The 26915-nt window shown below is 39.0% G+C and overlaps 1 protein-coding gene across 3 annotated transcripts in view; it reads right to left on the bottom strand.

Moving 5' to 3' along the window:
* Window positions 1–26915, bottom strand: part of FHOD3 (formin homology 2 domain containing 3) — a gene marked incomplete at both ends in the record, with an annotated part of 373934 nt that overhangs the window by 76056 nt on the left and 270963 nt on the right. Inside the window, 4 exons of one of the 3 annotated variants that reach the window (XM_080639441.1) lie at window positions 8717–8842; window positions 12167–12544; window positions 14881–14982; window positions 26570–26653. In XM_080639441.1, the coding sequence (XP_080495567.1) occupies window positions 8717–8842; window positions 12167–12544; window positions 14881–14982; window positions 26570–26653 (690 nt within the window). The remainder of the gene's footprint in view (window positions 1–8716; window positions 8843–12166; window positions 12545–14880; window positions 14983–26569; window positions 26654–26915) is intronic. The other 2 variants (XM_080639442.1, XM_080639443.1) reach the window with 2 other exon arrangements.

Genomic DNA, 26915 nt, shown 5'->3' with positions numbered 1-26915 from the left:
CACTTACAGTTTGGATTTGACTTTTTAATGCAAGTATTTCTTTGGCTAGGAGAGTGGCTTCTCTCTTTCCCCAAACATGGTGGTATTGTACCACCAGGCTCTCACATGGCAACCAAGTGATCTCAGAGTAAACATGTCTTTCTTTCTGTCTCTTAGACAGGAAAAAACTGCATTGTACAGGGTAGCTTTATACAGATGTAAATATATCCACACTGATTGAATTAGACTGATAAAATCAAAAAGACATACCTCATGCAGAGCGGTTTCTGTGCATTGTAACATGAGTTTTGCAATTAGAGGATTAATAAGAAATATTGCCTTTTCTGAAAAGAAACTAAACCCAGTCTAAAGGCAGGTTCCCAAACCAGCAATACAAACCTGAATAATTTTTTGTTATTTTTAAGAACTCAGACCCTTTCTCTTATTTATTTACATGCTTATGACTGCACAATGTAGGCACTTAGTGTAATGGCACCAGTTCACCAGTGAAAATAAGTGCCGGAGAAGACAAAAACATTAATGCAAACCTATCTTCCCTGAGTGTCTATGTCTGTGCAAGCAGGAATGCCACAGAACATAGCTATTTCAGCCCCACTGGCAGTAAGGCAGTATGAATATAATTTCAATAATTTCAATAAATTGAATTTCAATATGTCATATCCCACCCGCATAAACATTACATAAGATGGTATAAAACTTGATATTCTGTAAGCCTCCCTGCTGGCACTCCTCCAGAGCTACAGTATCAATGCTGGATCACACTCAAACCCATAAAAATCCCTAATATGTCTCAGCACTAAGAAAAGCAAGAAAAAAAAAAAAAAATCCTCAAGCCCCGACAGTCAAGTACGTGTGGTGGATTTTCCCTTGAACATATTTTACATTTATTTTAACTTTTGACCTTTCAGTGCATGTTGCAAGAGAAAGCTCTTGGCAGGAACAGTAGCACTGCTGTACTTAAGATTCAAAAGCTAGAGCTCCATCCCTGTGCTAGCATGAAAATCCGCATCCATAAGGTTGAATATATCATCAGAAATTGCTCTTGGAAGGGGAAAACTAGATAGTGCCTTCACATGAAGACTCTTGAGAATAAACTACAAGAGATGGCAGAAAGAAGGTCCCTCATACCTGTTCGGTGTATTTAACTTCCTATCCATCCTGACCCATCCCATCCAGCTTACCTGAAGTCTGCAAGCTCCATTTGGAGTCAAAGGAAGTCATGACATAATAAAACCTGAAGGAAAATTAAGGGGAAGGATGGGGTGGTGCTGAGAAATCAAAAGAGTGATTTCAGTTCTGCACAGCATCTAGCAAGTTGGAAACCTTCAGCTCTGGCTAAGCTTTCTGGAGTTCCACAGTAAATACACATTCTTATCCAAGGGATTACAGGGGAATCGCATGGAGATGTGCAGCTCAGGATTCTAACCTGACTGGTAGCATAACGTCTCCACATGCCAAAACACTTTGTTTGGAGATGTGATCTAGCAGTTTGGCTAACATTGCTCACTTGGCTAAAATTTGCAGATGTATGAACAGCAGCCTCACAATCTAAATGAAAGTTCCACAGCCACATAGCCAGAAAACAAGCTAAGAAACTGAAAATAAATATCCATGCACCATATTAGTTTGACACCTCTTGGGAACTAATCAGACCAATAATAATTAGCCAAAACTTGGTATTTCCCACTGGTTACTTTATGAAACCATATTTCAGCTGAGTTACAAGCTATAGTGCAGTGTGTACACACATACCTGATCCTACTACTTTGCCCAAACACAGTCAGTTCTGGACTGCCAAATTGCACACAACAGTTTATTGCATGAAATGGTCAAAACTAACATTCAAAGCCGCAAGAAAGTTCTGCTGAAACCACTCATAATTGAACAGACAGGAATATGGCCAACTGAATCCTTGTGTGGCACTGACTTCTTAGAACACCAATAGTCAGGGTTTCGGTTTTCAGTCACATTTAGAAAAGGACAGGCATAGAAACAGAACTTCTATTGCTGAGTTAGTGCTTGCTTAGTGGTTAGACCCTGCAGTGTCCAGCCCATGCGACCGGACACATCTCCCCTTGGTGAAGATCACACCTCACACCAACTGCTGAGACCATTTGCTTTGTGAAACCTCATAAACTCACAGCTTCACTGTTACTATCTAACTCAACTGGTATTTGGGTGCATCAATACTCTTTTTAATGTGAACTGCACATGTAAATGAGCAGATTTCAGTATCTAGTAAATTCTATCCTTAATTATCTACTTGTGTATCAACTAAATCTGGAGGAAACAGGTGTTACTTTCAGTGTGTGCAAACCCATAAAACAGCCAAAATAAAAAGCAAGTGGTAAGAGGTATTCCTCTGATACTCTAAACAATCTGAAAAAGGATTTGTCTATGTTTGGTTTGTCTTCAAAATCTGATTTTTTGTCTTTTTATTCTCCTGGCAATAATGCTTAAACATACCCTTTTGCTGAACTCATACTTGAACTGCAAATGGCAGTGGGACTGGCCAAATCGGCTGGTGGGAGGGCCTGACCCGAGCCTTCAGGTAATTTTGGTGCTTTGATGCTATTAAAAGTGACAGTACCTTCAGGCCTCAGGAATATTTAAGTCTTACTGCCACAGGCTGCATTTAAAATGAATAAGCAAGCAAAAGGCTAAAAAAACTAAATTCTGGCATTGACTCAAAGCTGGTAAGAAATTTTAACAGAAAAGAGTATGCAAATACCCAATGAAAACGTAATAGAGAAATCACTCACAAGACGGCGTTACAGCTAACACATGCCAGCATTTTAATGCTGGTGTCATATGTTACCAGCTGGTAATATCAGCCATTTGTTCAATTCCACAAATACAGTTCAGAAGGATGCTTACTCTGACTACTATTTTTAGTCTTGCAGAGAACACAAAGCTATTAACAATGGACTGTTAATATAAAAATATTAACAAAACCTTTCTTCTGCCTGATGTCAAAACTAGCAAATGCCAAACAAGTCATGTTATTACACTCATTCCAGAAAGAAAACACCTGAGAAGAACATGTCTAATTCTGAGGATTTGTGAATACAGTTCCACACCATGGCATTAGGACCTGGGGTGAAGCCAAAACATTGATTGTAGGCCAAGACATTTCTCAATGAAAATTCAGCTAATCTCATCTAATGCATTTAACACAGCAGTGAATTTGTAATCATTATTAAAAGCACAAGATCAGGGAGACACAAGATACTTGCACTTCTTTGCAAGTATTTGTAGTTTTCTGGCAATACACCCTTCACAGACTATATACTGTGATGGGGAATGTGTGACCTGAATTACTCTGATCTTACTGAAACTGAAGAAAATATTTCATCTTACTCAAAGCCACTTTGTTCAGCAAAATTGTAATTATCAAATTCAAACGTTCTTCATTCATGTTAACTCTGAAATACTCTTCTTTTATGGCTGTGCTTTCCTCTGTTGAATTTTTAAAGTTTGTTAAATGGAAATGGGTATCTATAGCAAGAATACAAAATACAAATGAGTATGTTTAGGAGCTAAAAAAAATTAACATGACTTACGAGAGGAAATCCCCTTAGGTTATAAGGTTAATAGTCAGGATTTTCTTTAATATCGCATGGGTCGGAACCATTAATAACCTTAATAAGGAAGCACTAATTGCCTATTTTTCCAAAGTGCTCCTGCCCCTGCAGTCATGGGAATGCTACAGAGAAGGAATAACAGTCGGCAGTTCCTACTCAGGCCTTAAGTAACTCTAAATGTCTCTTGGCTTTAACAAAATAAATCCACTTTCCAACTTAGAAAGAGACAAAAGAGGAGGCAAAGTTGCCAAGAGCCATATTGCTTTTCACAGTTCAAGAAACTCTCCGTGTGTTATGTCTCCCTACATGACACGACAAATTCAAAAGCATGTTGATATAAGATTTTGCAAACAGACTAAACATTACTTGAGGAACCTTTATAAAACTTCTCTCAAAAATAAACACAAAATTGAAGAGATAAAACTACTGACTAATGCTTCCTTTGAGAAAGAAACTTGAGAATGACCAAGAGAAGACGGATTAATGTTAGACTTTTAACTGGCCTGAGGGGCTACACAAAATAAAGCTTATAGTGGGGCAGAGCTGTGCAGAGCCAGGGCAATGCCTGAGGACTTTCCACATACACACTCCTCTCACAGCCTTATGTGTACAGTTTTTGCGCTGTGCTCCAGTCTTTCTCCAACCCACAGCTTCTCATGCTCATATGAATCACAATTTGCGTGGAAGTGGCTTGCAGAGCCTGCCCATGGAACCAGGCTAAGGTATGTGTCCCCTGAGCATCAGCACTGCACACTCCATGTTCAGCCAGCAACATGTTGCAATCAGAAACCATAATAAGGTTAAGCTTTATGTATAAACATATGCAATCAAGAATACTGCTTGCACAGTAGTTCAACAAGCAGCTAAGCCAGTGTAAGCCAGCACTGCTTCCCAAAACGTAAATCATCGAGCAATTCCTAAGGTCGCTTCTCCTCTAAAAATCTCAGCAGTAAAGTTGAGGCTTTTGCCCTGGGCCACCGTTATCAACTACTAAGCTATTCTTTCTCATTATGTCGTTCAGAGTAAAAGGTGTGCTTGGCATTCACCACAAGAAAAAATGGCCACTGTCTCTGGTAGGAGAGCCCAGAGAGATCAGTCAGTGGTGGACACTAAATTCACAGTGACTTGCCATGAGGACCCAGAAGTGGAGCTTTTCAGGCTGAACTTTCTGATGTTTAATTTAACAGCTAGAGTAAGAGAGTGGTGACCATGAAATCCTACTCCCTTGGCACACAGTGCCCTGAGAAGACAGCTTTTCTACCAAAGATAAGTGCACTACCATTTGACTATTAAGCCCAGTGGGAACTGTCTCCTGGCAAATGCATTTGAAGAAATATAACTTGGCAAACACCAGCAGGATTTTTTTTCTGGCAACAGAAGGAATTAAAGCTGGTGCTGAATTCATGAGCTCTTGCCTTAGAAGTTAGATCCTTTCAGGGTCTCCTCTAACTACGGCCATGACCATGCATACACTTCACCACCAAAAACACACTATGAGGGGGTATGAAGTTTTGCAAGCAACGAGATTGCTGTCCAGCTACAGACAGCTCCAGGCTGCAGCTTTCAATTTGAGTGACCATCTTATATTCAGAGTCTGAGAAGACAATCTTTGGCTAAACAGAAATAGTCTATGTGTGAGCACAAGCCATGGAAATATAGAAGAGTCTTAAAATACCTTCTTCCCCTAGGCAAGGAAACAACTTGGAGGTACAGAAAAATGCTCTCTCCCTGGTGTGCTCCAGGCATGTCTTGCTCTTCCCCTTTGTTGCCAAAATTTATGAGGTTAAGAAACTGAGATAGATTTTTTATTTCTTCTTTAGGAACTGGGAGAGAGTTAATTAGTGATTTAAGTCATGAAGAGTGTGAGCAGCGTGTTTATGGAATAAAGCAGTCTTTAACAGTTGGAACAACTTCCACAAGCAGAGACATATGAGAGAACCAATATCCCTTTTTTTCTCTCCCAACGAAGAGCTGAGCAGAAAGTGCCCTGCAATTTGCCCTACTTCAGCAGGATTCCTAAGGCTGCAATACGCACTTCAGAAACATGCCTCTCCACAGGGGACCCAGACAAATGAGAGAACACAACAGTATTGCAAGAAGTTGGCAAAAGGCTGAAGCTGAATTTAGAAACCAAGGAACAGTCAAGTAAGCCTTTTCTTCTGCTGTACTATCAGAAATATATACATTATGTGGATTTCAAAGAATAAAATCTAGTTACTTTGCAGTCAATTATACTGCTTTTGGATTCCCTACTGATCTTAGACAAAGAGGGTTTTAAAAGTATGAACATCAAAATGTCAACCACACTGCTTCTTTCCACCTAAGTTGTAGCTCTTGTTTACATAAGCAAAATGCAGCCAAGGGTTTGAAAGGCCTGTCAGGGTAACTGAGTGGAGCATGAATCATTTTGCTGGGCACTGCTCTAAACGATGCTTCTTCCTTCCTCCTCATTCTCGAAGGTCAGATAAACAGTACCAGGAACTGCATCTGAAGCTGTTCCCTGCATGATAAAAGACAGGAATCTCTCTGCAGAGCCTTTGGATAACTGCAATCGTTTACTGAAACCAGAAAACTCACCTTGGAGCTAACCATGTATATGCATCTGCTTCTTATCAAGTGTCTTCCTCCCCACTTTTAACTATTTTTTGTGTTTGAATCCATGTAAATTTTTACCATGAGGAGGTAGGAAATAATGTTTACATAATCTAAGAGAAACATCATTAAAAAAAGACTGTGAAAACTTCCACAATACTTTCCACTTACTAATTAGTGCCAAGCATTGCATCATGCACTACACAGCCTACTCCAATGAGCAAAAACTATCTGTTGATCTCTGCGTAGCACTTCTGCAATGCATGTCTTTCAGGACAATGAAATAAAAGCAGGCTTCTGCCCTTCAAAGCAGCCATTCCATTAGAGCCTGCTGAACTATACAACAGCAATGGCAGCGTACTCAAAAAGAACAAGACCAAGGCTTGATGCAAAAGGGCATCTGAACCTGTAAATCTGATTAACTTTCAAGAACTGCATCTGTTCTGCAGGCAACATGCCCGTGGCGTACACACATATTTCATCTCAGAGACTAATGTACAAAAAGCATTGGGCTGTAACATCCCCCAAATACAAAAATTCGGAAATCCTGGTAAGTTCAACTACCATGAACAGCAAGCTGCACATTTAAACAAGAGTGCAGATTTCTAATCATGTGAGGTGGAAAGCGGTAAACGTGACCTGAAGGAAGGACAAAGATTCAACTCTGAGCACAGTTTTCAGACACTTGAAACTTATGAGAGGTCTCACAGTTAAAGGCAGAGCTCTTTCCAGTCTCACAGAGTAAGGCAGGAGCAGGTGTAATGGATCCAAGATGCTGCTAGACAAACTGGCCTCAAAATATGAAATATTTTTCTAGCAGTGGTGTCGAACACAGGAATGTCTTCTGGGAGAAGTCATGCACTGCCAATTCAAAATACATGAAGGTACGGGGTCTTTCATTTAGCTTCTGTGAGACCCATAACAGCTGATTACAGTGCTCCTTTATGGCCTGACCCTCCATGAATCTGTGAATGTTACAGCTCAGCTTCATCCTGTGAGGCCAAGCATTTTGGCTCCAAACCAGCAATGCACTTATGCGCATGCTGCAATGAAAGCTTGCTTCCTTTACTGGAGCAGGGCTAGCGAGATCAATCTGTTGCAGGACAGGCCCAATGAACTTTAGCCATCTCAGTGTTTGACCACTTCGGGGTTTCTTTGCCTCAGCAGCAATCAGAAGCCTAAGATAGCAGAGGCTTGGAAACCTAAAACTTCAAAAGCAGCAGGATACTTTTAATTCTTGCTTATCTTGCATCTATTTTGATGAGGTAAAAGAGGTTGGAATGAGTTTTTTATTATGGTTTCACTATGCAGTAATGTAACTCAGATAAGGAAAGACAAATCGAGGCAAGTTACTCTAAGAAGATGAGCAAATGAAAAACAATGCCTTTATCCAAAGATAAACTTAATGTGATTACTCACTTGAAAAAAAAGGGATTAAATCAATACCTCATGGCTACAAAAACAAGCATGCTGGAATAGTCTACAATGAGTAGTAGACTGGAACGAATGTGAGGCATTAGGTAGGCTCAAAAATATACATACGCACACAAGCACACATAGATGTATGTTCTATAAAAATGTAGAAATAATGATAGTAAAAAAAGAATAAAAATTAACTGTAACACAGAGACAGGATCCTAAAAAAGCCTTCAGTTCTAAAAAAAGGGTGGGACATGGTATTTTTATGCATTAGAGGCCAAGTCAGCAACAAACAATCCAAAGCCCATCTGGCCTAACTGGAAATTATTTAATTAAGTTATTACGTTAAATTATTTAACTAAAAACTTCTATCTTTCCTCCTTAAACTCAGCATGGCATCCTTTGAAGCCATCATTTACTTTCAAGTTGTAACACTGAGTTCATTTATCACTAGCACCTTACATAATTCAAAAGAGTATTCTGATTCTTCTAAATACTACTTTTTGCTGTTGAAATGGTGTGCGTCACTCCCCTACAGACTTTTGGTGTGTTTTTTTGTGTGTTGCTGTTTGTTTTGTTTTGTTTCCCCCCAAAATCAGTTATCACTGAGCTGATAGCTGCTGGGTTACTGTGAGTTTGCCTTATTTACAGCAAGAAATGTTTTGCCCTTGATAAAATGCAATTAGATGTGTCATGTATTTTCAAGGAAGGACAAAACTGTGGCCCAGGAAATTCCAAGCTAAGCGCATTTCTAAGATTTTATAGCAGATTTAAGATGATAGAAGTGAAAATAGATCTGTCTGAATTTATTTATTTTTTTTTAATGGAAAGAAATAAAATGTGCTTTAATTCACCTTTTAATACTTAGAACAGCGTACATGTGAAGCAACTCTGTTTTACCGATTCAAGTGAAAGAAGCAGAAGTAGGGCAGAAAAGCATCCAGCCTTTAAAACCAAGTCAGCGAAAGGCTTGAGTGGGACATGAACACATCTAGATTTTTGTCCATTTTCTTTCCAATGTTAGAAAAGATCTGGCTACAAGATATTTCCAATAAACATTCAGAACACTTCTCTCCTGTATATAAAGGAGCTGTTGTGAAAACACTGATTAATTTACAAACCTGTCAGATTTGGTCTCTTGAGGTGGTGAAAGAGTTGTCCCATAACGAGAAGTGGGTGTTGCAGGGGCACTCACACCAGAGTAAGGTCGCGGAGAAGAGTAAGAGCTGCTGCCATAACTATTGTATCTGAAAAAATGGGAAGGAAGGTAGGAGAAAGGGAGAGACAGAAAGAATTCATCAGCAAGCAGATATGCAACAGTAAATCCTCTTGTTAGGGGATGGCAGCGATTCCATACCCCAGAATTTCTTAAACCTCCACCTTCTGAAAATATTGCTCTAATACCCGCTTCAGAATATGCAACCTATCATCTCATTTTAGTATCAACCATGTCTTGGACATACCGAATTCACATAGTGAGCTATTGGCATGGAAAATAATGAGAGATTATAATGGTCATCTCAATTGACAACTCAGAACAGGAATAATTAAATCACTACTCAGTTACTCAAATTATTAGCTGCTTTGGGAGCCGATACCCAGCTATTAGAAAAGACATCAAACCAGTCCAAGTCAGCAGTATTCATAGGTAGTGAAATTAAGGAAAACAGCAGTATTTCCTAGACATGATCTGAACATGGACACCCATTGTTTGACAATGTTTGCATTATAAATGGAAAGCATCCACATTCTTTTCAATTAAAGCAGGCAGTATTTTCGTTCCCCTCCCCCAGTATTTTGTAGCTTATGTGCCATTTCTTACAATATGTGTAAAAAATTACCACTGTGGTTAAAAAGGCGTACCTCTGGAAGCCATTCCCTCCATTAAAAAAATAACCCACCCTAGCCGTCTTGACTTTAAGCTTGCTTATCAAAGAGAAATTGTTTCCACAACTCCTGGAATGACCACCTCCCTGGAGTCCCTTGTTTTCACCCTGGCTACCGTACTGAATAGAAAAGGCAGTTGTATTGCTTCGCTGTGCCTTTTAACCATTGTACTTAAATAGCGAGTCAAGAGAGATTCCTGATTTGGGAAAATGTTAACTTTTCTACTCACACGATATTCAGACAATACTGTTTTTCACATGGACAGCGTATGATGCTCTGTAGGTGAGTACTCTGCAAGGCCAACTTACCCAAACATCAAAATTCACTTCAGGAAAAGGAGCAACATCATTTTTCTGATTACAACTCACAAGATGTAATATACCCTCCTTCACTGTATCTTTTCTCGTCTGCTTCTTTTCTCATACACATCGGCACTCAGTAATTTCAGCCAGCAAATTTCTTTGAAAAGGCTGGTTAGTTTCCTTCAGCTCCATTTAGCACACTCATCTAGCCATGCGAAAATTCATTCAAAGTTTCAAGCTTCATTCCTTAGGGTACAACAGCATTGCTGCCTGCCAAGGCCCGTGTTAAAATCAAAGTAGATTTCAGTTAGGGGGTTTTATAATGGAAGTAATCATCTTTTAGAGAACATGCTGCCTTCAGCAACAATTCCTGGTTCAGGTTTTAGAAAACACCTTACTACCACCGTCTGTTTTTGAGACATCATGTTGACTGCCCAGGAACAGAAGAACAATTTTGGAAAAAAACACTAATATGCACATTTCTGAGCTACAAAAGGAATTTTGCAGGAAATAATTGCCCTCCTGGCATTCCTGCCCTACAAGCCCCACTGTCTACTGGCCTTGTGGAAGGCTGTGTAGATGGACAGCATGGGGCTTCTCTGGTAGCACAGACCTGGCACGGGTCTTCTGTATTCTGGCTATGCCAGCACTGAGTGAGCGATGAGAAAACTCTGCTGTCCTGACAACAACTCTGAGCTCATTTGGTATGTTCCTGACACTAACAGAAACCTCGATTTCCATTTCAATCAACTGAAAGGAAACCTTCTTATCAACCATTACATTTGCCTTTCTTCTCCTCTTCCCCATGAAAAAGCTGAAACAGCCCAGGAAGAAAAAGAATCCTTTTTCAGACTGATTTCAATTAGCCCAAAGATAACTCTCATTCAGATGGAGAGCACACAACTTCTATGGACTCAGACTACAAGTATTAACAAAATCAAATTCAGAGGGACTAGCCTGGACATGCCATCGCTAAATATCAAATTTAGAAGGAGACAAATGCTGGAAGAGTAGCAAGGCAAAATAAGCACACCAGGTAAGTCAGTATCCTGTACACAATATTTCTCTTTCTAACCTTCCTCTGGTAGTGGTTATCACTTCCACCTTCCCTTCTTGTCTCACAAACTGACGCAGATGCAATGGTCTTGTCCCAGGACACTTTACCCTGAAGAAACCCCAGGCATTTGCCTCTTTTATGAACACATTACTGCCCAAATTGTGCAAGCTTTGGTCTCCTGTTTCTCCAGATAAACCCGGCACAATCCTCTCCCATACCATGCCTTCAATCCTATGTGGTGACTGGAAGCACAAGGATGGGCAGAGGAAAAAAAAAAAATCACTGCAGAAATACTACATATTGCAGGAACACGAGGTATTTAGAAATCTACTCTAAAAAATATAAAGCGGCAATGAGAGCAATAAATGAGTGTGGAGGCCTAAGGGAAAATTGCACTAATGTAGGAAAATGTAAATTTAGAGGAAACCCAGCGTTCAAGCTGCAGGTAAGGCAAGATGTGCTAATTAAGTCCCTTGCCAGTATCTACTCAGATTTACAGGCTTTCCAGCAAAATGAAAAAAAGGCACAAAACACCCACCTATTAGAAGAGAAAGATCAAAAATTAAAAGGATCAGAGGAATCAAAATATTTGTTCACATGCAGAAATTCAGAAGGACTGCTGGAGAGAGGAAGAAATGAATACGCTCATAATATACATGTACCTTTCCAGCATGTAATTCAAAGAGCTCTGACCATTGGGAAAGATAGCTAAAAATCATCAACCTCTTTTAAGGTTATTCTTTAGCATCATAGAACTGAGCATATGTTGTGGAGCAAAAACTGTCTATTCTGAGTGCTACATTCTCTTTATAGGGTTTAATCTACTTCTTTTATTACAAGCATGAGTTGAAATTGCACATGACAGGGATATGCACTCTAACAACAAATTTGGGATCTGGCAGTTCAGTCTTTGAAGCCAGGATTTCACCCCTGAATTCCAAGTGCTGATCTGATCTCTTTTGGTTTTATAGCAGAAAAACTCCATTAATTTTCATGAAATAATGACTGCAAATTACATTGTTGTAAATGAGAGCAAAATGGTGCTCCTTTCTGTGATCTCCCAAATCACAGGTTATTTATCTACTGCTGTATAAAGGAAGCCAGAATACTTATTAACTGTAGACCTTTAAGAGGAGTAAAATGAAATGAAGGCAACAAAGGCAAGGGGAGAATATCAATCAAGTTAAGATACAGGCTTACAGGACTAAAACTAATACAGTATGTTCTGGAAATAATACAACACAGAGTGCATTATTACCACTATAAAACTCTTGAAAGGTGTTATTCATTTATCTAAAAATTAATGTCAGCTGTATAAAATCTACCTGTTTTCCCTCATCACTTCTGCTTCCTTTTCCTTCACAGATGCTGGAGTCTCTTCAAAGTCATACGAGAAGAGGTGAAAAGGAGTATGTGGTACATAAGGTAATTTCTCCACGGTTGGAGATGCCTTTGGAGTAATGGATGCTGATGAATTTTGGGAAGAACTTGGCAATGCTGCCGCAGGTGAAGGTGGTGATGAAAGGACAGAATTATGATGAGAGACAGATGAGTCAGGCACAGAAGAGGAGCTGCTAGGAGAGCTCTTTGCTCTAGAGCAGGAGAGAGGCCTCTCAGCTGGAGAAATGGCACTGGAGATGGCTGAAGAATCAGAACACAGTGAGAGGTTTTCATTCACAGCCTCCCGTGCACCTGGGACCCCACTGCAGGAGGAAAACATTGTGAGAAAGGGAAGGGAGGGAGAGAAAAATGGGGAAAAAAGAAATCAATAGATAGTACCACTTGGAGGAAAACCCCTAAAGTCAAGGAGAGTCAGAGAAACAAAAGCTTCCAAAATTTAGACAATCATCTCATTTTAAATAAAGAAAACTCACATCTTTGTATGGCAGTGGGATTCTTCTTGGAGTTGGAAATACTGAGGAACGGAAGCAATTCAGCTTAAAGAGAAGGAAGGGATTTAACCCACAGACTTCAGAACTAATTTTCATGAACCTTTTCACAACCATTTTCTGAATGATTTTCAAGTATTTCAAGTTAGGTTGTAAGCATTGTCAGAGCAGTTCAAAGCAGTTTCAACACACTGGAGAACATGGTCCACAGAGTATAGATGCTTCAAGATACAATTTGCATGTCTGCCTCTTTAAGGCCAGATATCTGATTACCATCCTCCCTGGTGAGCTGATATTTTTACTAAAAATGCTCATCTACCAAAGATGAAAATAAAAAAATACTCAATCAGCATTGTTCTGGCAAAATTGAGATTTAGGATTATTTCAAAAGCAATGCCCTATCAGATCATTTGTCTAGGTATGAACGCACTGATTTCTCTGAGCGTCAGCATCCCATTGTTAGTGACTTGAAGAGCTACATCAAGTGCAACAGAAAACACGTCTGCTTTGGTCTAGTGAAGGCAGGTGCTGGTGAGTGACAGAAACAGCAAGGTATGTGAAAAGCCATGAGATCTGAACTCTGAGATATCTGTTTTCACTAGCATCTCCAGCATAAATGCTGTGCATGGGCTCTGGGCTGGATCACTTGCAGGTGGCTGATTTCATTCTCACCTCTGCAATCCACCTACAGGCATGCAAAGCATGGCGCTTCTCTGAGGACTGCGGGTTTGGCACAGCGTATGCAACAAAAACATAATACATGTTATACACATGAGGATATTATGAATTTATTCATCAGGTATATGCCAGATAATCATTCTCAGAACAGAAACACCATGGGCAATCTGGAAACCTTCCTGTATTGCACCAGCTGTGCATGACAGGAGTCACTGAAGCCAGGTTAGTCCTACCAATCCTGACAGCATCTAACACAAACCACCAGGGTGCAGATCATTTTTGTTATTCTATGGTGATAATGAAAGGAATATCACCCACTTATCTCAAAGTGACTGTTCTTTTAAAAGATCAATAACCTAAAAGCACATCACACCCTTTCTGCAACTCTTCCTTGGTTTTTTTTTTAAACAGCATTTTAGTATGTTCATGTGATCTAACAGTAAGGTCTGCCTTAGCTTTGACTGTTAAGAATTGGTTTGAGGAAATTATCACTTAATTTCAAAATTTCAGGCAGCCATTGGCAAGATTTGCAGACTGGAAGACACTAATAACAACAGTACAGTATTTTCTTTGGAATTTGCACATTAAACAGTTTCCTTTCTCCCCTCCATGCTGTACAGTGTCTGCATGAATGTGGTTTATTTAAAACAAAAAAATCCAGTTTCATTTGCCGAGTTGCAAAGCCAAACAATTTAACCTAAATCAAACGGCTGTCTGGAAGAAAGAACGCATTTTCTTTCTTCCAGTTTATTAGGATAAAGTTGCCAGATACCAAATCCATATATACCTCAGAAATAAGTGGAAAATTTTACATTAGAATATGTTTTTGATAGGTGGTTTGTTTATATCCATATATACACACACAGGCAGGTATGTATAAAATATGTATCAGCTTTCCCTCCAAGAAATTATTTCCTATTGAAACTTGAACAAAATCGATAAAAATCATAGGCAGCATTTAAAAAAATGTCACTCTTCTTCATAGTGAAAGGTATTGTTAATAAGATGCTACCATGAAAATAGGGACGCAAACCTAAGAAAACAACCTCATCAAAGAGGTTTCAGTTTCACCATTGCCTTAACGAAAAGATAAACTTAATCCATGCTTAGAAGTTCTGTTTTCAGCTAGATCTCTTAAGATTTGTGAGCATTACTCATTTTGTACAAAGGGAGTGATTGCAGACAGTTCTTAGTGCATGGAGCCTATATTTTAATATTAAAATAAATTAATTAATAATATAAAATATAATATATATAATATATGTAATAATATAAAAATAAATAAATTAAATATTTTTCCACTAACACACACACCAACAAAGCTTTAAATTGCAGAAAGATATCCTTGTGGGGTGGGCTTTAATAGGTGATACAGGAACATGAGTGAAAGGCAGATGCTGCTGCACACCGTGCTGGTGAGTTCATGCCAGAGCTCAAGGAAAATGTGGTAGGACAATTCTGAATGCCGGTACCTGGCTTTGACCTGCCTACAGGCCTCTTCCTCCCCCTCATCCTCAGTATTGGGTTCTGTGACTGGCTGTTCTTCTTCCTCCTCTTCATACTCTTCCTCCTCTCTGAGGTCAGACCAAGTAAAGAAGCATGCAGTGGGATGGAAAGAGAGAAGGTGGAAGACAAAACAGTATGAGACCCCAGAAAAAGAAATGCAATGAGGTTAGAAATGGAAGGAAAGCATGGCAGGGAGGGGGGAGTTATGGCCACTTTAAGTTAGACAGAAAGCCACCTAAAACTTCCTGCTAATTTTGTGTTGGCAGAAGGGTAGCTACCAATACAAAAATTTTATCTTTTCCTTTATTTACATTCTTCATTTTGAGTTTTTTAAGACCCCAAGGATGCCATTGTCTTTTCTTGAGCTTGGCTTTCCATTTGCTGCTACCTTACCTGCAGAGGCATTAATGGAAATATTAATGACAGTACCACCTTGTTAGCCATTAAGCTATGTCTGCTTGGCTTAAAGGACAGTACGTGCTGTGCTGGCATGGGATAGCTGGCGCTGGCCATCACACTTTCTAAATTAACACCAATAAAACATTCCTGTAAAGCAACTGATAGCTCAACTGGAAAACAAAACAGGGTGAAAGACTAAGTTAGAAGTAACAGAGACACCAAATCAGTTCAGGACTATTTGCAAATAATGATATTTAAATTATTGATGCCAGTACACAAATTATTTCAGTAATGAATAGTTAGTATGGTCAAAGCAGGCTTTGGTTCAGCAGTAATTCTGGCAGAGGGGAATTTTAAGACACGCATAAAGCCTCCATAACCCACAAACCACACAAGTAAAAAGAAAAGTGTATTAAAAAAAAAAAAGGCTACATTGTCTGCCTCCTCTCATTTATGCTTTTTCCTCCTCAAACAAACAGACTCATGGAAGACTTAGAGAATATTCTCTCTTTGAACTTGTTTTGCATTTGCAGTTGATCCAGTTCTCCACTTGATATAACAATGTATACCACTAGGTTATGCTCCAGGCAAAAACCAAAGCATACAAACATTATTAAAGTTTGTAAGGCACCCATATTCCTTGCATTTTCCTAAAGCTGGTTTTCTTTTCCCCATTTCTGAAGTGATTCTCTGTGCATTTTTTTCCCATTTAGAATTAGTTTCTGTGTCATAAGAATAATGAATAGTGATCAATGAGATCATGAACACATGATGTAAAGGGTCGACCCAAAATTTGTTGCATTCGTATGGAGTTAGTTATGAAATAATCAGGAAAATGGCAGCACCTGGAACTTTTCCAACACTTTGGTGAACATCTACAGGGTAAACCCTTTCAATCATTCTTAAGGCATCACAGTGGCACAACTATCTCAGCATCTCTCCATCTCCCTGTCCTCTCCACAAACATATACCTCCTCTACAGAAACACTTCTCAACTTCCACACATATATCTAAGAAAAAACAGAGCCGACCAGGGAGTATTCATATCATTCATTCTCCTTACAAGTGAGCAGCTCAAGACTATCTTTGTTATTCTTTCATGTAAAGGGCAAACATCTGCATCTGCCAGTCTTACAGCAATTACATTGAGTAAATAACTCATGAAGCTCTGTGAGATCATGGTTCTCTGATAAGACCACAATGCATCCTATAATGCTGACAGCACGGCTATTACTTACAGGAACAAGAATGGCCCTGTTATTACTGTGTTTTAAGTTCCATTCAGGTTTCCAAACTGATGATGTCCAATTCCTCACTGACCTCAACTATCTCAAAATGCTCAAAATTGTAAGTGAGATATTCATCTGACATGGTGGATCTCATGAATTTGGAAGGGTTCTTTGAGATTTTATTTGTTCACACAAGTGCATGGTAGTAAGGTCAGGAGTTTATACAATACTGGTTGAACTGGGAACCACCAAGTTGTAATTGCACTGAACAGAAAGAGAAGCTGAAAAGAAAAAAGCATTCAGAACTGAAAGGATTAGCTTACATTTAAGGACCATTTCATAATACAGGATCATCAGGTCCCTAAACTAACAGTTGCCAGGTGAGCAACCGATCCTCGATACTTTCCTTGAGATTTTGCCATCCCATTTTTACATCTTGTGTTTATAACCCCGAATCTATGGTCTCAAGTCTTGATATCAAGTCTTTCATATACCAGCAGTGAAAGCTGTTCTCTTCCCCACCGTTCAGAGTTTTCATAATCAGTGTTTATCAGATTAGGATCTTTAATTGGTGCCTGAAGGCCTGAATCTACTTTTTCTATGCAGTCTATTTCCCTAGAGCCAGCTGAAACTTGGAACTGATCAGGGACTTACTATTCTAATTTTAGGTATCTATATTTTAAAATGCTGAGCTTCTGTGTAAAAGGAGTACAGTTGTCAAGTGAACCACATATCAAATACTACAGGTGTGCAGTAATCAATTAAAATACAGCCTTCTGGGGTTTCTTATTGCTGCACAAAGTACTGTTCTAATCCATTATTGGGAAAAAGAGAGTCCCATACAATTACCTTAATTATCAATATGAGCACACTCTAAATTAAACCTACATATAATGGCCTTCATAAAATTGGGATATATGACCAATGTCTCACAAAAAATTTACTGTGTCTTACCCTGGAAGAGCTAGTTGTCTGCAAAAAGTCTTGAAAAACAAGCAGGTTTTAGAAGTACAACAAAAACATCCATATAAGCCAGGTTAACAGTTGAAAAACAAACCAGGAAATGGAACTGTGATATATCAACTTCCAGAGCTATCAATGACATATTTTCCATAAGCACTAGCATTCCCTTAAAGCATATACTTGCACTGCCACATGTTTAAAGGACCTTAGCTTTCTACATACACGCTTCTTTCTGGTAAGCTGTGCAATACATTCATGTGCTGATATTTTAATCTTTAAGTCAGTTACTGGACTGAAGCTCATTATCACCTGAAGACCAGTTTGGGACCTGTAAGATTTTGGTTTCAGTCTATAGGTAGAGACACACTCAGCCTATGAGAAACAGAACTTGGACCAGGAGGTGATTTGACCTACGTGGAGCTGAATGGAATGTTTACCCCTTGTCCTCCTTCATGATGGGTCGTGAACTACTAATAATGTCACATGAAGGAAATACTTTTGTCTGCTGTGATGTTTATCTGCAATTTCATCTCAGGAAGCAAAAAAGTGAAGAGCCTGCTTCTCAGATGTTATGACTTGCTGGCCTCTAAAGGAGCAGATCAAGAGTAACAGCCCTTTAATTTGTATATTATTTGAGAATATTATATTTCAAAAGAACTATGCATGTGCAGAAACCCTGTGTGGCAGACTTACTTCAACAGTTTATAATCAGACATTGACACAACCAGAATGGGCACTGTTTCCAAGCTGAATATTTTGTTGGAAGTTAATCTCTTACTGGTTTTTGCACAGATATCTGAACTGTGGATAATAATAAATAAAACTGAATTAACTGGGTGGGCCCTAAGAACTGAGAGTATGCAAATCATGCAACCCTCTATCTGCTAAGAGCTCACGGGAGTACACCAAACATTAGAGTGACACAGCTATTAGAGTGACTGGCTTGGACTGGCACTGGCTTGGTGGACTGGCACTTCCAAGGCCGGTAACAGTAGACAGCAGTGCCTGCTTGACAAGAGCCAGCTGCTGAGATTTGAGATGGAAAAAATAATGAAATTCAGTTTATTTACTCCTGACTCCAAGAGGACCTCTCTAATCACCTGACACTTTTCTTATGAAAGGCTGGAAATTAACTGGTACATTTGCATCCCTAGGAACGGTGAAGTGGCTCTGTGCATCCATTGCCCTACCTTGACTTAATTTCAGAGAATCCAGCAAGATCATTCCTCTGTCAGGCCGAGGACTCCTTCCTCAAATCTCCTTGAATTCTAGATCAGAAGCTTAATAGAAGCTTTGATTGAAAAGTTTTCTTCCTCTGCTAATACTAATCCTAGCATGACAGCAGGCAATTGGTTGGAAAAGGCAGGATTTGGCTCCATATGTGCTGACTGCAGAGGTGACTGGTGCTGTGCACAAAGGCAGCACGCTCCCCAGCCTGGGGGAACCAGTTTGATCAAGGGAAACTTGCACAGTGGAAACAAGTGTGTGCTTGGAAGAGATGCTCAATGCTTGGAAAGTCCTCTTTCAGCAGCTAAACTCACAGTTTCAGGCACCTGGATTCTCCCCAGAAAGTGGATCAGACGCAGATCAGAGGATAGGGGGGAGCTCACAAGCAGGAATCAAGTGTGCTCCTCTTAAGTTGAAGAGACACAAACACGGATTGATAAAAGGAAATGATAATCAAGGGACTTATCCACAGGTTTAGCTGAAGGCAGGGCAAAATCCATAATCATATAATGATGGCATTAAGTACTCTGAAGACAGCGACTCTCACTCCACAAGTACCCAGAGCACCAAGAAATGCTCTCCATCTTACTGGTCCCTGAGTTGAATAATGTTGTGCAGTTTCTGTCCTCTCCAGGCTCTCCCTAACTTCTTTCCTTTGCAGAGTTTTGATGAAGACGGCTTGAAAAAACTCTGGCTTCCTTTCTTCTATTCTGTAGTCCAGAAACACAAATTTCTCTCTTCCGCCCTCTCCTCTCACCCCCGTCCCCAAAAAACCCCAAAACCAACAAACCCACAATAAAACCCCCCAAAGGTACAGCCAATAGAAAAATCAAAGGCTGTGCTGAAGCAACAAAAAACCCCCAAAGCCAGAAAACAAGCCTGAGCCGAGAAACCCATTCTGCTCTGCTTGGTATCAAAGGAAATTTTTAAAGTGTAAGATATGCTTTAAATCTTTTAATTCAGGAAGAATTTGACCACTAATGTTTGAATATAGAATATCAACAAAAAGTGATGGTGTAAGCCGTAATTAGGCTACCAATGTTTTCGTCTGCACATACAATGCACATAAAAGTTAATTCATGAGATAAGAGCACATTAAAGTGTCTCCCTTTTGGTATGATGCCAATTTGTGTAGGGCTCATTTAACCATTACTAAAGTCTTACTAAATATTTCCTTTTTAATTTTGCAGTTTATTAGACAAGGCCCTAAGTGTACTTCTAAGCCTTTTGTGACCATCCAAAGAATTATACAGAAATTGCCAAGAAAAGTGAACACATGACTTCAGTGAAAAAAGGGTCCTAGGAGTTATGCAGTGACTCAGAAATGAAAGGACTGGGGAACTATAAAGCCATTGGCCATTATTTCCACACTCTCTGAAAATCACCTTATGCGCTCTTAATTACTGATGAGGAATTCTCTCTCTCCCTTTCTTTTTGTAATTAAGTCAAGTGCTTTTCAGTTTAGCTTCTTTAAATTACTTTCAGTTACACTTTCACTGCCTTTCAGCGGAGCAGCTCCTGACTAGGAGGACTATAGGGCACATTTGGTGAAGTAAGACCACCATTAGCCATTCCACAATATTATTCTGAATGAAATACTACTGTTTATCTCACAATTTGTTCATTCAAGGTTTTGTGTCCCCCCCTTGAAACCTCTGAACTGGGTTCCCTCTTGCACAACACTTTGAAAGCTGCTTCCCTGAACCTCTCACAGGTGAATAAACAGAAAATGAAAAATGTTCCATCAAGGAGAGATCTTTACAAGCCACAGTGGATGTAATTTTGTTTTCTTTTTCAATTGCTTGCCATTGTCCTCAATTTATGAGTGAATTTCTACTTTCACAGGTTAGACAGCACAATTCATAGCCAAATTCCTAAGCCCTTGTAAAGCAAACAAATGCTTTGGTACACTTCTGCTGCTTCACCTTTTCTTCTATCCTAGCTGCCAAAACAGATTCCACTAGTCTTTTACGTGAAAGCCAAAAGTGGTAAAAATTTAAATTTATCATTTATTACTCTGTATAAAGACAGACCAATATACTCTCCTCCTCTATTAAAAACAAAACTAAAGAAAACACCTAGCAACTCCTCTGCTCATTTCCATTCCATTGCTACATGTGATAGACCACTGTATTTGGTGCAATTATGTGAAGATGAAAATACATGAAATCACATGGATAATAACTTGCTTGCAAAGCCTCAAAACTGGGCCTTCAGAACTCAAGGGAAAACAATATGCTTAATTACAAAGGTCAAAAAGCAAATTAGCCTGGTGTTTCTGCCCTAAATAAAGAAAAATGTAAAGAAAATAGGTTGAGGAAATGACAACGTGAAGTACGTGCATTGACTATGTCTTCTTATTCTGTGGTTCTTGAGGTTGCTGTTATTTTCTTATCCTTAAAATATGATCACTAACAACATTTCACACCTAAATAATTTCTAGGTAATACCTCCACACTTCTTTCATTGCTGCAGTTGGTTTATATAGGACACAACAAAGCAGAGTAAGACAGCAGAGTCTTGCTTAACATACTGGCAAGGCTTTGCGAAGACTTCAAGAATCCCAACTCTCTGATCATGGAACAGCATCACTGTTTTTACATTTGTATGAGCAGAAAGGTAAAGAAACAGAATCATGATATAGAGAGACTTTAGGAGCAATAAATACCAAAACATATACAGAAAGAGAGAAGAAACGGTGTTTTCAGAGCTTGGAACTGCATATTGGTTGACACTTGAAGGTCACTGTTACTGCCCCTTACTTCAAAGGGAAGGATCAGGAAATGGCATCCTGCCAAACTGCTCTCTTTTTTTTCCCTCCCATCACAAGGTATATGTAAAAAAACCCCACTTTCCTGGCCTCAGAAGATCATGTTTACAAATACTGGGAACATAATGTGGAGGTAAATTTTCTATGGCATGTATAGTCCAGTGCAGAAGACATTAACACGGACCTCCAAAGAAATGTATTCACATCCTGGTTTGACATTATACTTCCTCAGGTAGTTCACCAAAGCTCAAAAAAAAGTAAAAAACCATTAGGTTAAGTCATGCTGTGCTTTGATTTGCCACGCAGCTATAACCTCATTTAAGTTTCAGTGCTTTCTGCATTCCTCTTGAAATTCAAACTGGGAAAATCTACCATTGCCTTTACACCAATATACAGTGCTGTCAATTGGATTCTGCACGCATACCAAGTGTAAAACATTTCCTTTCAGCAAGACTCACTGCCAGCAAACAGTACCCCTACTACAAAACCTTACATTTCTACAGAAATATTTTAATTCAGATTAAAAGTGCTTGTATCAACCTGAGACAGTACTGGGACTTGTAACTCCAAGTAATATGGAAAGTACTAAAATGAAATGAAATAAAATAGAATAAAATGAAGTAAAATAAAATAAATCCCCATCCACCACTGTAACGAGCTCTTTGATTTATAGCTAAAGTATTTACATAATAAAAACATTTCACACAGTGTAGTGGAAAACCATCAGAACTTGAAACAGCCTGACAAAATTCAGAATTTTGCCACAGTAAATGCTAGAAAAAAAATCAAAAGATCAGTTACGGTTTGGGATGCTTGAAAACATGGAAAATCATAATAACAAAAAAGTCTTAGCTGTATTTTGGATAAACCACCCCTGCAGGCCTGGCTCTACATAAAGCAATTTGAATAATCAGTTAATGGGGCATAATAGCCAAACTAAGGTCCCTGCTGTTGGTTGTTAGAAACTTGTCAGGAATCTGAAGTTAAACAGAAAAAATGCTTAGCATCAGAGGCTCAGCTGTGTTCATTGTTTTCTGGTAAAACCAAAATAACGTCACAATCTCTTCCTGCATCTTGACAATCCTCAAGTATCAGAAACATGTATTTTCTAACAAACAGATCCTTAACGACTTCTCAGCACAGCTTTCCTTTATATAGACAATAATTTTCCAGTCTTTTTCTAGGACCATAAAGGGTGTGAAAGCCCCTGAGTCCAGGGTCCAGCAATGTTCAACGGCACTGTGTCCAGCCAATTGTGAAATCTGTGGGATACTTTGGAATTCAATGTGTTACTCTTTGCTCAGAGAAAGAGTCGTAACAGCCTTCCAGGCAGGCCTCTTAACAAAAGCACAGTTCATGGGTACATCCTTGCCGTTGTTTTGCTCTTCTGCTTCTGTTTTCCTTTATCAGCACAGTTCTGAAGGTCAAGTTTCTTCGCACTGAAAAAAGTGGAAGCTTCAGGTGAACCTGGACAGTTGGTCTTCCTCATACCTTTTTAGCCCCATGGTCTAAAAAAACCCCATAGCTTTTGAAATCCAGATTTGGTCACTGATTCAAGATACATGCCCGACTCTGGTGTGTTCTTAAGATGAAAGTCAGCTCTTCCACTTGTTAGGTCTCAGACACAGGAATGCTGACAAGTCGCAACCAAGGCCTTATTATCTCTAGATGAACATGTATAGTATTACATGATCAATCTTAGAAATTCTTTTGTGATTTTTAATGATATAAAGCAAATCAAAGCTATGAAAAAGCAGAAGAAAACAGCCTAGTAAAGTGAGGTAGATATCTAATCCTAGCTATTCAGAACTTTATAAACCTCAGTCTTGGATTGTAACTAATTCTACAAAGCTTTAACAGAGCTGTTCACTCAAACACTGGTACGAGGCATGAGTGTAAATCTCACAGAAGGGAATGGTCGCTGTGCAGTACTGAAGAAAGGGAAATGCACAGCAAAACGTGAAATACATTAATGCAAAAAACTCAGAGAAGTACTTGTTTCTGGGTCTGCAAGTATAGGGCTCCTGCAGAGCACCTGTTCAGTGTCAAGACAGCACTGAGAACTTCTGAATTACCTGCCTGTTACTCCCTTGAAGCCAGACATGACAAGACTGAAAGACAGACAGACAATTTGGTTTTTAATGCTTATATAGCCAGAAATCACGCTGCATAAAATAACACTCTCGATCTAGTGCAAGTTCTATGCCACTCCTTACATTTTTCCCTGACTCTATCCATTGTGTGGTTGGAAAAAACTAGCTTTATTTTAAAAACAAACCAAAAAAACCCCACCAAAAACATGGAAGAATTTGTTTAAAACTCTACCACTTAAGGAACAGCATGCTAGACCACAGACTGAGAGCACTCAATTTGGACCAGGGCAGAAAACCTTAGAAGGTGCCATCAGTGAAGCATTTAAAACATCATGTTAACAGGACTGATGCTCCTACGAGGCTTTTTGGTGCTCTATGCCATCATGGTAAAAGAAAGAAGTTTTGAGCAAAGCAAACCTGCTGGTGGCCAGGACTGGCATTTTAAAGAACCCTGCAGCAGCTACATACCCTTAAACCAACATTCAGCCTTTCTTAGTCAGGAGTCGTTATCAACTTACTTACTTAGTAATGGACATATAAGACTGTGTTTCGCTCTCCATGACAACTATTTTAACCCAAAGCAGATTTCGGTCCTTATTTGTTTTGAACCACAGGCAAAAAAGTAATACATATAGTTTGAAACAAGGTTGCCAAACGGATGAAAAAGGCCTGCAAGTCTTCCTTTTGGTTGCCCTTAGCATTTACGGTCAACTTTTCCCAGCTAAAAACCCAAAATCTGCTCTCAATTAGCTTGGCATAGATCAGAGCAGCTCCACTGACTTCAGACAGCTTTTCTGGATATAGAGCATTGTGAGACAGAACAGAATTTGGCCAGTATTGTCCTTTTTTGTTTTACCGGCATCATGGATTTTAGTCTTTTTGGAAGACCTATCAGTTGACACAAAGCAGATGACTGTGGACAACCTGTTTGATGTGGTAAACAAAAGCAAAGTAACTGCCAAACCAGCTGACAGAGTTAGAAAGAAAAGAAACATGAACATTGTGGGAAGGAGAATGTTGAGGAAGAACTCGAACCTTCCTTCTACTGATTTTGGTAGTGAAGTCCAAAAATAGCCAAGAATATTGCCCTAAATCAAATTTAGTGTAAGAGTGTGACTTTAATGTCCAAGTATGTCCATCAGAAGCAATTCCACTGAACTTGACGGTGTGATCCACTGTAAAATCAGACAGACATCTACAACCACATACAAAGTTTAGATACCAGGAGGAGAAGCACAATAAGATTATCATATTAATATAGTTAAATGTTTCTTATTGGTAAATAAAATGTAGTGAAGGAATAAGGAGACTGAAATCCATTTTACAGACTACTTTTTAGAAAATACAGCACTGCAAAAACTTATTGCAAGCTCTTCTCCTTCCTCAAGAGGGACTAGGATTATGAACTAAAAGAAGGTCTTTAGGAGAAGACAAATCTTTCCTGGGTAAAGAAAAGTTACTTTCAGCTCAGAGAGGTAATAAGTAATTTTTATCCATTTGTATATTCCTCTCTACAACATTAACAATGGAAGACGATGGGACACAACATGTATTTCGTTTGACAAAAACAGGTGATGCCTGCATCATGTTTCAACATCTGATTTCAAAATTTCATTAGAAATTGCAGGAATTCCTAAACTTATGATGTTCTATTAAAATCCTTTAAACCAATCAATATGTTGCATCAGAGATCAAATGCTTCAATTTGAAAATTTAATTCCAGTAGGAATTCTGCAGAGAAAAAAAAACTTTTTTCCACTTAAGATAAATTGAATGTTTATAAATATGTAAAAACCTCATATGGATCATTCAATTTCACTATTTCTCTATTTAAACGTTAATGAATGGAAGCCATGAAGCTTTTACTGTATTTTTTTTGTCCCACTTTAGCTATTGGGTGTAGAGATACTGTTGCATTCATCTGGACTATTTCACTGCAAGTTGAGAGACTCACTGGGATATGATAAAGCAGGAAGGCTGGTTTTCTTCTTCCTACCACAACTACAGACTTGGGCAGATGATGAGACTAAAAATGTGAAGGATGGAATCTGCTTTTCTGAAACGCTTTTTTACCAGAAAGCCAGTGGGATTTATAGAAGAGCCAACATTTAATTAGCATAGAACTTGCATCTTTGGGTACCAAAATATATTATGTGATCTCTAATGTCAGATAGGAAAAAACCTGATTTTTTACATAAAAGTAATACTCCCTTGTCTTTACCTGCTGAAGAATGAGGGGGTACAACATGTACAAGATTTTTATTTAACTAATACGTGAAGTAAAGATCAGCGCTGCATACATTACTAATTGAATGCCTCGTTCCTTGCAGAGACAGGTGAGCAAGTTGGAGATTCCAAATGGAGTTGAAGAGAATTTAATTATTTTCCTACAGAAGATTCCAAGGAAAACTGCAACTTGAAATTAAATTTGACTGCTTAAATGTAGACTTCTTTCCTGGATTAAAACTTAAATTATGCTTTAAATTATGTTGCTGTGAAAGAGGGTGTGGAGCAGAACTGGATAAATATTTTTCCCCCCCAAAAAAAGTAGGATAATTATTGAAATTATGCTGTGTTGCTGAAAAAAATGTTAAAGAACTTACAAAACTAATCTGACATGGTTCTACTCCTCTAATACTAAAAATCAGCTGAAACACAAATTCATTAGGAGTTACTGAAGACTGCAAAATAAAGCTAATAAGCAAGCACTAACAGTGAGAAAACGTGTTGGTAGAAGCTCCTGTCCTGCATGACTTGTTTTTTTTTAATTACAGTAAGGTAACTGACAATTTCTGTTGAGGTGAAGCATTTCCTCACTTCTAGTACAAATTAATCAGTTCTAAAAAAATCAGTGATATCTGCTCCACATCTATGGATACAGATCCCCATTCACATTGGTAAGTCATGAAGCAGGGCCCAAGATCATGCACAAGGTATCCCACACACAGCAGCTGAAGCCCCCAGCTGTACTCACGCTGAAGATGCTTTAAAGTCAGCCTCAAATGCACTGGCATCCATGTCTTTCTGTGAGACCACAGGGCTCTCAACCTCCAGCCCACTAAAGACCCAGCAAATAGGTGGTGATGGAAAACAAACATGAATGTGTTGCCCAAATGCAAGAAGAAAAAAAAACCAAACCCAAACAAAGAAGCCATTATGTGGTATACAATACGCAAGTGCTGTTTAAATTATCTGGAGTCTTATATTTCCATGCTGCCTGAAGCCATTAAACTTTAATCAACTTAGTTTGCTTTGCAAGAAAGGCTATTTCACATGTAACACAGAATCTGAAGACTCACATCCAGTGCTAACCAACAGAA

This window comes from Psittacula echo (genome assembly GCF_963264785.1).
Source record: "Psittacula echo genome assembly, chromosome: 2".
In the NCBI taxonomy this organism is placed as follows: domain Eukaryota; kingdom Metazoa; phylum Chordata; class Aves; order Psittaciformes; family Psittacidae; genus Psittacula; species Psittacula echo.
The sequence above is the reverse complement of the archived record's forward strand: the minus strand, read 5'-3'. Positions and strand labels throughout refer to the sequence as shown.